At 33.1% G+C, this 12000-nt stretch overlaps 1 protein-coding gene across 1 annotated transcript in view; it reads left to right on the top strand.

Annotated features, from left to right (window-relative positions):
* Positions 1-7686, top strand: part of ADAM2 (ADAM metallopeptidase domain 2) — a 236309-nt gene extending 228623 nt beyond the window's left edge. The window contains exons 18-20 of the mRNA XM_004382138.2: positions 5300-5459; positions 6872-6927; positions 7318-7686. Coding sequence (XP_004382195.1) covers positions 5300-5459; positions 6872-6920 — 209 coding nt within the window. The 3' untranslated portion in view covers positions 6921-6927; positions 7318-7686. The remainder of the gene's footprint in view (positions 1-5299; positions 5460-6871; positions 6928-7317) is intronic.
* The last annotated feature ends 4314 nt before the right edge of the window (positions 7687-12000 follow it).

The raw sequence follows: 12000 nt of genomic DNA, 5'->3' as shown, positions 1-12000 counted from the left end.
ATATATATATATCTCCCCTGAAGTCTTCTTAAAACTAAACAATAGTTTGGCTTAATTAGTAAAGAGAGTCTGCCTTGAGCATTGTGCTCCTTTAAGAATTATCTATATGGTGTCATATTGACAACGGCAACTCGAAAGATTAGATAGGAAACTTAGGTGGCAGTGAATTTATGTTAGTGGGGGAGGAACAACTCAGAAAAGGAGGATGCGAATGGTTGCACAACTAAATGTAATCAGTGTCACTGAATTGTACATATAGAAATTATTGAATTAGTGTATGTTCTGCTGTGTATATTCTCAACAACAAATCATAATATTAAAAAATTATGATAAATTTAATGCATTATTAAGATAACTTCCATTTTAGTAGTAACAAATCTGCCTGCAATACATTATCTTTAGGCTGGCTGTGTTAATTGCTTCTGCCAATGCACACCCATGCCATTCCCCAACAAGCAGTATAAAGTATTCCTTTTCTAGAATCCGGGTTGGTCTCATTAATATGATTGGCCAATAAATGTGGCAGAAGTGACAATCTGGGACTGCCATGATCTTACTCTTGGAACTCTCATCCCTGGAACACCCATCCTGTTGCAAATCAACACTTACGTATAAAATTTGACTACACTGAGACACAAAAATACAATCACCCAAATAAGCCCTTCCCAAACTCATGACCCACAAAACTGTGAGCAAAATGAAGTGATTCTTTTAAATTACTGAGCTCTGGGGTATTTTCTTACACAGTAATGTATAACAGAAATAATTTGATAACCAGAGTGGTTGGTTTCTCTAACAGGAATCTAAAATATGTGGCGTTAATTTGGGAACTGAATGGTGAGTGGAAGCTGGAAAACTACTGAAGATTGTTAGTATATATTGACATTGTGTTGAGAAGACTGTTGATAAGGTCTTCGAGGACAGTTAAAAACATGTAATTAGAAGTTAGAGAAAGGGGACATTTAGTATGAAGCGGTAGATTGTTTGGCATCACTGTTGCCTGTAGTAATGTAGAAAACAGAGCTCATGTTTCTGGCTGGCCAGATTTCTTGGTAGATTACAAAAAAGTACCAACTGACTTGTCTAAGTTATCCACAATAAAATATAAGACAGTGATAATTAATGAAGGAATAGTTCAATTTTCAGGTAGAATATAGAACAAGTATAAAAGAGCTACGATTTGTTTGTTTAAAAATGAAACTGATTCTCATTTCTTGTCTTTCTCAGCAAAAGGGTCTTAAATTAAGAAATGGCCAAATGCCAAATTAAAATGCCAAAGATAAAGATAAGGCAAGCATATGATTGTAAACTCCTGTGTTAAAACATCAGAAGAAACTTAAGGTGATACCTCTCATCTAGACAAAAGGCCTTCTCAGTAATTTATGGGAATGCCACACACATAAAAACTCTCAAACAGTAACACTATTAAGAATCATAAATAGGATATACCATAGCAGCATCACCAGGGCCCATTATACATAAAGGTTTCTCTATAGCTTATCAAAAGCCACAGAGATTTGTGGGTGTGGCCTTTGTCTAATGGGTCCATTTTAAATATAACACACAAGAAAGCCAAACCTTTTTAAAGAAATTATATCAACTTGGACTGAAGATGATCAAGACAATGCGTAATGTTCTTTTGACCCTCAATTAATTACAGGCAGGAAGCAGGCCAATAAAGCTACTCAGCTTTGAAAAGAGTTATTCCTTACGGAAAAGGAAGTGTAAATCAAAGAGTAGAACCAAGAAGCCAGAAGCCAAAACTTCTTGGATCTGTGGGTTTAATTAAGATAAACCTCCAACAACAAAAAACAAACAACAAAGAAACTATAGTTCCAGATGGCTTCACAGGTGAATTCCCTCAAATATTTTAAGGGAGAAATAACACTTTAAAATCAGTGTGGGATAAACTGTATCAGCTCATTTTATGAGAATAACATAACGCTTATACCAAAGCTAGACAAGGAAATTAAAAATTTTAAAAAAAGAAAATTTCTGAGCTATATCCTTCAGGAATATAGATGCAAAAGTCCTTAATAAAATATTATATAATTACTATATTATTATTATATATATGTATACATAATTAAATAGATATTAAAAGGTTATCATCCAGACCAATTAATTCTAGGTATGTAAGACTTTTAATATTTGAATGTCAATCACTGCAATTCACCAAATCAATAAAATATTATTGTCTCATTTTATTCAGAAAAATCATTTGACAAAATTTAATATCATTCATGAGACTAAAAAAAAATCGGCAAACTACTAACAGAAGAACTTCAATCTGATAAAGAACATCAATAATAAAAATAACTTGAAGCTAATATGATATGTTATGATGAAATATAAAATCTGTTCCCACCACATCTATTCAACATTTTACAGTAGGGTCTAGCCAGTTCAGTAAGGAAAGAACAAGAAATAAAGAGCATAAAGATTAAAAAGGATGAACTAAAGCTGTCTTTATGTGCATATTATTAGATAGAAAATCATAAGGAATCTATAAAATACACTTCTAGAAATATTATCTTTTGAAACTTCAGAGGAAACATACAAAAATCAGTTGTATTGCTATTATAATAGCAATGGTGAAAGGAAGTCAACGTGAAATAAATATCATTGACAATACTATAAAAATACAAAATATTAAGAATAAATTTAACAAAAGATGAAAAGAAATGTGAAATATCCAAATAAATGGAGAAATATATCCTGTCTATTTATTGGAACACTTAATATTGTTAAGATGTCAATTCTCACCAAATTAAATCTAAAAAAAATACCAATTATAAAAGCATGCAATTTTAAAAGAAATGACTTGATTCTAAAATATACATAGAAGTACCTAGAATAGTCAAAAACAATCCTGAAAAAAGAACCAAGGAGAACTTACTCTACTTGCCTTCAAGATTTAGTATATAGTTACATTAATCAAGATAATGTAGCATTGGTAAAGGATTGTTTTTAACGTCCTCCCATTCACCTCATTGGTGAATAGGGGAGACTCTTGCCTTAGGGTTATGGAGATGGCTGAATACATGCAAATGACGCTGCAAAAAGTGATTAACAACAGTTTATTAGTGACAGATACTAACTCTCTGCTGAAGGAGGAACCACATGCCAAGCAGTCACATGGGCGTTGCACTCAGGTGCAAAGTGAAATAATAACCAGGGCTGTGAGAGGCAGGCTTTGTAGTATCAAGAGGGTGGGGTGCCCCTTTATTCCTGCATGAGGATGTGACTGGCTTGTTTGAATAACCGTGCAGGGTAACAGGGAACTGAAACTCACTACTCAGGAGTAAGCAGGAACCGCACCTGGTTGTTTGGCTAGGGGACCTTACACATGGGAACAAAATGAGGAGGAGAAGTTGCAATTAGGTCATTCAGGGGCCTTTTGATTTTACCAGATGTCAAATCCAAACCAAACCAAACCTGTTGCCATCGAGTAGATTCCAAATCATAGCGACCCTACAGGACAGTAGAACTGCCCCATAGGTTTTCCAAGGAGCAGTGGGTGGACTCAAACTGCTGACCTTTTGGTTAGCAGCCGAGCTCTTAAGCACTGAGTCAACCAGAGCTCCACCAAATGTCAAGGCAGCATATGATATTGAGCCCTAATTTTAAGCTTTACACTGTAAGGATAGATACACAAATAGATCAATGGATTTGAATAGTGAGTTTAGCAATATACCCACTAATATATGGTTAATTGACTTTTTAGTAAAAGTACAGAGCTAGTTCAATGAGGGAAGGAAGGTCCATTCAAAACCTTGTACTCAACTGGATATTCACATAGGACCAACTGAACCTCCAAATCCCAACATGCTTAACACTTAATATGACATTGATCATAAATCTAAATGTAGAAGCTAAAACTATAAATCTAGAAGGAAATAATAGGGAAATTTCTTCATGACCTTGGGATAATAAGCAGGCTAGGTAAGACGTGAACATACCTATCAATGCAATAAAAGAAAAGATAATGTGGACTTAACTAAAATTTTTATGATATGTACCATAATCATTAACTAAAAATGGAGTATTAGAAAAAAAATTCAATCTTTAATTTTTTCTCATCTATATTATTAGACAGTCTTGAAAAGAGACTACTGGAAACAAAGTCTTCAGTAAAAAAGCAGGGGATACAAATACTATGTAGGAGTTAAAAAAGGCTCTCTGTACTTACTCTGTAAACTGACATACTTCATATAAAAACATGTTAATTATAAATTATAAAATAGTTTAAATATTTTATTTTAATGTTGTGTGCTGGGGAGTTGATGCCAACTCGTAGTGACCCTATATGACACAGTAGAACTGCCCCATGGGGTTTTCTAGGCTGTAATCTTTAGGGGAGCAGATCTGCATGTCTTTTCTCCTGCAGAGCCAGCTGGGTAGATAACCACCGACCGCTAGCAGCCCAGCGCTTAACCAACCAATTGTGCCACCAGGGCTCCTTCCTATACTATATTCCTGGTTATGGCAGCTCCGGGTTAAGGAGCGGGCTATATTTGGCCGGCTGCCTGGCAGTGCTAGGCTTAATGAGGCACCAAATTCGATATGCGTTAAAAAATTAATTTGACTAAAATATTGTGAAAACAAACTAAATATCAAGTAAACAAGTTGATACTGATCTTTCCAGAGTATGTGTGCTGTAGAAAATACTCACATATTTAAGAAATGATTACTGTTTTAATCTCGCACAATTAGTTCACTGCTGTGTTAGGACGACTCCAAACATTTTATGAGGCGTGCATCACAGTGAGAGCCTTGAGTGTAATTTGGACAGAATAGACTGCAGCACCCATGGGCCTGTTGCTGCGCCTGCGCCAGAGATGGCGGAAGTTACTGGGCAGCTTTATTTAAGAAAGGCCGTGTATATTTTTATTACATTATTTTCTCAATTTGTAAATTCGAAATTTGAAATAAAGTAAATGAATATGTTTACTTTTTTTCGAGTGCTGTAATGCTGTAAGGAGTCTTGGTGGCGCAGTGGTTAAGTGCTCGACTACTAAGCAAAAGGTCACTGGTTCTAACTTACCAGGTGCTCTGCCGAAGAAAGACGTGGCAATCTGCTTCCTTAAAGATATACAGCCCTGGAAACCCTGTGGGGGCAGTTCTACTCTGTCCTGTAGGAGTCGCTATAAGTCAGAATAAACTGGATGACAGTGGGTTCGGCTTTTTTGGTTGTTACATTAAAGGGCACCACCAGGTCCTTTGTCATGAAAATAAAATTTAACTCTGACCTGACCGTGGGTGATTGCTTTCAAATCTCTGGCGTTTTGTTTCCTAGACAGGCGCTACATTGAGTATGATTACCGTGCTAAACCTACGAAATGGCCATTTTACTTGCTTGTTCCCTTTTTCATTATTCTCTGTGTACTGATTGGTGTACTGGTAAAAGTTAATGTCCAAAGAAAAAAATGGAGATCAGAGGACTATACAAGCGATGAGTATATTGATTTTATATTTCCTATTTATTACGTTTACAGTTTATTGGCATACATAGTACCTGCTTAATAAATAACATGTATGTAACTAGTAATAATTCAGATTTCATTTTTCTCTTTATATGGAAATTTAGTATTTAATGATTAATAAATAATGAATAGAATTTTTTAAAGGCCAGCAATTTAAATCTTACAACAACTAGGACTCTCTTGGGGTAACATTAAGTGGAACTGGTTTTAATTGAAGTTTATCTGTCTCCTTTTATTACTTGGAGCCCTGGTGGAGCAGCAGTTAAGAATTTGGCTGTTAACCAAAAGGTCGGTCGTTCAAATCCACCAGGTGCTCCTTGGAAACCCTATGGAGCAGTCCTACTCTGTCCTACAGGGTCGCTATGAGTCAGAATGCACTCAACGGCAACAGGTTGTTTTTTTTTTTTAAATTACTTAGCATTAGTTACCAAATATGTATTAATCTTTATTATTTTACTTTTTAATATTTATAGATTGCAAAGAATTTGTACATATTATTTTATTAAAGGTCACAGGAAAATCCAGGAGAGCAGTTTAACCTTTTTTACAGATAAATACTTTGAGACGTAGGTATCAGAGGTGGAATATGCTAAAAATCAATATATAAAACTGAAAAATCTAGGCTATAGCCATGTGTTATATATAGAATATGTATAACAAATAAATTTTTTAAAAAAAATGGAAATATCTGAAATTATGTTTCAAGAATAAAAACAAATATTAAAATGGTTTACTGCTCTTCATGGGAATTTCTATAAAATAATTTCTGCCTTTGAGTTTTGTTCTGTGTCCTCCATTTTGCTAAAAATTAATTGAGCTTCATTAAAATGCTTAGTTAAATTAATAAGAATATGAATGAAATGGTATATATTTCATAGAAACTCTGAAAAGTTTACATGAACTTGCCTAAATCATATGTAACATGTAAAATAGTTAACATACTGCAGTTAACACTGAAATATATTCAGGGAACTTTGGATATACTTTATTTTGGTTAAACTGATACCAGATATTTTTCTGGAGGGAAGGAATAGCTAATAAAATTAATAATAAAAAAGAATTGGAAAGAAGATAGATGGCAAAAATGTTGAAAGATATTTAATTAATAATGTTATGAACGTGAACATGGGCTCAGTTTATTTTCCAGTAAACTTATGTTACCGTACTTTTTCTCATATCTGGGGTTACAAAGGAGGTGGATTGTTAATCTTGATTACCAGGTGAGAGGTGTTCTCAGTGGTAGAATATTCTTAAGTAGTGGCTGCTCCCTAATGTTGGGTAAGAATTCAATATGGTTGCAATATCCATAGACAGTACAGAGTTTTGTAGAACAATATTTAAGAAAATATAATTTTAATTGATTATTTTAATTTTTAAATATATAGGCAAATTGAAAGTGAGAGTGAACCCAAAGAGACTGCAGAGAGTCCATGATGTCAAAGTGAGTGTCAAATAATTTCAGGGAGAGGCAGAGGAAGAGGGAGAGAATGAGAATTTAATGTATTAGAGAAATATAAATAATATATATTAATGATTGTCATATAGCTTACCTGTCATAACAAAAAAATAAATTGGAGAATATATTTCAATATTGTAAATTTTATCATAGACATTGTAAAACTATAAATAACATTTCAGTTTTCATATGCTAAGTTTTTAGAATGTCTTGCAGTATCTTTTAATTTTTTTTCTAATAGTTTAAGCCTTTACTATTTGTGTATTCAAAATGTCTGTTAAAAAATAAATTACGTAATAGTTTATTTCACAATAATTTTCTGACCTTCATGCTATTTGTTGATTTAACCATAATTTAACTTGATTCGTCATACAGGTGACTTTCTCCCCTCTATTCATTCTCCCAGTGGTACTATCTGCAATGGACAGAAAAACTGGAAAAAAATAAAACCACCTGCATTGCCTGGAGTTCAGAAACTGCACATTGCGTTTTTAATCTAAAAAGAAAACAAAAAATATATATATCCAAATATAAAAAGATAATTTATTTGTAAGAAATGCATGTTTACGAGTTTTTATGTTACATATTCTTGTTTTTGAACTTTTCACCCACTAATTCTGTTGAGATAAGAAAAGATTATAATACAACAATAAATATAGAGCCATGATTATAAAGGCCATTGTTATATTTTCAGTTGCATTACTATCTTGTTATGTTATAATCTGATGGTCTGTAATCAATCAAACAACAAAGATCCTAAGACTTGGAAAAAATTCTCAAATACATGCTGCTTACAAAAGTCACATTTTAAAGTATGTACAGGTTAAAAGTAAAAGATGAAAAAATATTACCATGGGAACTTTATACCAAAGAAAGCTGATATAGATTTGCTAATATACAATGTAGACTTTAACACGAAAAGCATTAGTAGAGATAAAGAAGAATATATAATAATGCAAAAGGCCAATATAAGAGGGAGTTATATTAATATGAAATTATTACATCTTTATGACATTTTAAATATAGCTTCAACATCTATGAAGCACAAATTGACAGTACAAAAAAGAGAAATTAAAAAAATAATCAAAGTGAGAGATTTGAACGTGTTTAACTAACATGGCCTACTTAATATACAGAACAGTGTATCCAACAATTGCAAAATAGGCATTTTTAAGTACATATGAAAGATTTACTGATATATATCATATGTTTGGATATAAAGCAAGTCTCAACCACTTTCTCATGACTGAGATATTTCAGATTATGTTCTCTGACTAGAGTTAAGACAAATGTAATAAATATTTTTAAAAAACAAATAAGCAATATATTTCTAAATAATCATGGGTCAAAAAAAATTCAGTGGAAATTAAAATATTCTTTGAACTATTTACCATAAAAATGTTACAGAAAAGAATATGTGAAGCAGCTAGGCCTTGCATAAAGGGATTCAAGCCATCGGAAGATGATAAGGGAAAATTAAAAACTAGCATATTAAATCAAAAGAAAGGAATTGAAAGCAGGAAATAATATTTAACAAGTAAAAAAAATAATAAAAACAAAGAAACCTACAATATTGAGAACAAACAGGCCTAAGCTAGTTCTGTGAAAAATTAATAAAATCAATAAACCTCTCAGAAAATACTCAGTGAAAAGAAAAATTTTGAAGGTACAAGTTAGCAGTATCAAGAATGAAGAAGCACATACAGTCACTAAAAATAAAAAGAAATTTAAATATTTAGATAAAATAGAAACATTTCTATAAAAAGCTTCCCAAAACTAACCCAAGGAGAATTTGAATATTTGCATAGAACTATAGATAATAAAGCAGTCATAATCATAAATAAAAAGTATATCAAGAAGAAAATTCTAGGTCAAGATGACTTCATCATTTCAAATCTAGCAAACACTTAAGGAAGATATCTTTAATTTGACGTGGTAATTCCTTTTCACGAGGCAAGCATTGATAATTAAACCATGGCGAGGAAATAGAAAGAAGGAAAAATTAAAGACAAATCTTAAGAAAATAGATTTAAACTTCTATTATTAACAAACTGAGATAGATATATAGATGGTAGATAGGTAGATAATCTCATGAATATGAACAAGGTTTTTTTTTTTTCCCAAGAATGCAAAGTTAGTTCAATAATGAGAAATCAATCAACTTAATTCACCACATTAACAACATAAAAGACACAACAAATATATAATTTTCTAAAGAGATGCAGGAAAACCATTTGATTAAATTCAACACAGTTCTCTGATTTGTGCGTCCAAAATTTCTGTTAAAATACAAATTACAGACAAATACTGTATCTCTCTTATATGAAATAAGCAAAAATATAGAAACCAAAGATTATTAGTGGTTACCAGAGGTGGGAGGGAGGGGCAAAGGGGGAGCTTTTGCTTAGGGAGCTTTGAGTTTCTGTTAATGGTGGTAGAATAATTTGGAAAAGGATAGCCATAAAGATTGTACAACATAAAGAATGTAATCAGTGTCACTGAACTATACATGTGGAAATTGTTGAATTGGTAAAGGTTGTGTATATTTTCACTACAATCTAAAAAATATTAAAAATAAATTACATGATAAAAGTCTACTTCACACTAATTGTATGACCCTCACACCCTTGACACACACATAGATTGTTGAAGAAATAGAATTAGATTTGAACTTTTTTGATCTGATTAAAGGAATCAACAAAACATGTATAATATTTAACATAATTATTTTGGTCTTCCCTTCTAATATTGTGAACAAGTTAAAGATACTCACTATTACCATTTCTAAATATTTTTGTGGGAATCCTAGTTAGTAACATATGGCCAAGGAAAGAAAGAAAAAGTAAATTGAAAATAAATCCTTATTCCAAGATAATTTTATTATAGACATCGAAAATGGAAGGAATCTTCAGATAAAATATTGCAATTACCACGTGAATTTGGAAAAGTCACTGGATTTGTGGTCAATATACAAATAAATATTTCATTTATATATAAAAGAAAACATAAGCTAGAATGTTTATTATTTACATTAGCACCAAATACATCAAATACTCAGGAATAAACATTTAAAAAAAAAGCTGTTACCTTTACAGAAAACTACAAATTACCATTAAGAGAAATTAAAGATGACCTAAATAAATGGAGATATGAACTATGTTCATGGATTGAAGCAGTCAATATTGTTCTAAATCTCACATCTTTCCAAATTTTATTTTATATATTCTGAAATTCTAAAATGTTATAAAGACTTTAAACGTATTATCTTCCTGGTAGAAGTACCCTTTATTATTAAATGTCTCAATTTCCTTTTTTTACTGAATTTTGGTTTAAAGATGAAGTTTTCTCGTATTAGCTGAGCTTCACCAAATTTCTCACAGTTACAGTTTCCATGCTATATTTTTTTTCATTCTTTTACTTTCAGACTTGCTGTGTTGTAATATTCAAAATGTAAATATTCTTAGTTGTTTTCGTTTAAAACTCAACGTGATAATCTTAGCATTTTATACAATATTATGTTTACCTGCATGTAACGCACTTACTGACAATATTTACCCTTTCCATTGCTCTTCACAATATTCATGTTTCCCTGAGGGATAATTTTCCTTTTAACTGAAGAACTCACTTGACTCTTTTAGTAATTTTTTTTTTTTTTTTGGTAAAAAGAATTATCTATTTTTATTTGTCTAAAAATATCTTTGTTTCGCCTACATTTTTGAAAAATATTTTAATGGAATTTGGCATTTTGGTGGTGCAGTGGTTAAGAGTTCGGCTGCTAACCAAAGGGTCAGCAGTTCGAATCCACCAGCCACTCCTTGGAAACCCTATAAGACAGTTCTACTCTGTCCTGTAGGGTCGCTGTGGGTTGGAATCGACTCGAAGGCAATAGGTTTGGTTTTTTTTATTTGTTTGTTTTGGCATTTGTCTTAGTCATCTAGTACTGTTATAACAGAAATACAACAAGTGGATGGCTTTAACAAAAAGAATTGTATTCTCTTACAGTGTGAGAGGCTAGAAGTCCGAATTCAGGGTGCCAGCTCCAGAGGAAGGCTTTATCTCTCTGTCGACTCTGGGGGAAGGTCTTCATCATCAATCTTCTCCCGTCAAGGATCTTCTCAGTGCAGGGACCCTGAGTCCAAAGGACACGCTATTCTTCTGGCTCTTGTTTCTTGGTGGCATGAAGTCCTCATGTCTCTCTGCTCACTTCTCTCTTTTATATCTCCAAAGAGATTGACCTAAAACACAACCTAATCTTGTAGATTAAGTCCTCATTAACATACTTTCTGATAATCCCACCTCATTAACATCATAGAGGTAGGATTTACAACACTTAGGAAAATCACATCAGTTGACAAAATGGTGGACAATCACATAATAATGGAAATCATGGTCTAGCCAAGTTGACAGACATTTTGAGGGGACACAATTCATAATGTTCCACCCTTTGGCACCCCCCAAATTCATGTCCTGGCCACATGTACAACACCTTCACCTCATTATATCATAGCAAGTTTTAAATCAACTCCAAGTCCAAAATCTCATTTTCTGCAAAATTCCTTTTCATCTGTGAAATCTAGAGTACAAGTTATCTGCTTCCAAAGTACAGTGGTGGAACAGGCACAAGGTAGACATTTCCATTACAAATGGGAGAAACTGGAGGGAAAAAAGGGATAACAGGCACCAAGCAAGTCAGCAGAACACCTTACATTAGCCCTCCTGGCTTTGAAAATAGTCTTCTGTCCTCTGAGACAATTTAGACAATGGCTCTGCCCTCCAGACTCTAGGTATTGGTCACACTGTCCGGATTCTGAGTGGAGGTCCCTCGGCCCTGGACTTCAGCTTCGCCTTCCAGGCCCACTGGAATGGCAACCCTGCTCCTTCAGCATTGGACGGCTCCATTCTCCTAGACCATCTGAGTGCGACTCCACCTTTTAAGACTAAGGCGGCTCTGCTTCCTGTATTCCTTCTCTCTTCAGGCAGCATTGTAGGTCGTCATTTTCGTTCTTTTAAAGATGTCATTATGATGCTTTCTGACTTAAAATATTGAAAATAGAGCTT

This window comes from Trichechus manatus, unplaced genomic scaffold (genome assembly GCF_000243295.1).
Source record: "Trichechus manatus latirostris isolate Lorelei unplaced genomic scaffold, TriManLat1.0 scaffold00090, whole genome shotgun sequence".
NCBI classification, from domain to species: Eukaryota; Metazoa; Chordata; class Mammalia; order Sirenia; family Trichechidae; genus Trichechus; species Trichechus manatus.
This window is presented reverse-complemented; position numbering and strand designations above follow the sequence as displayed.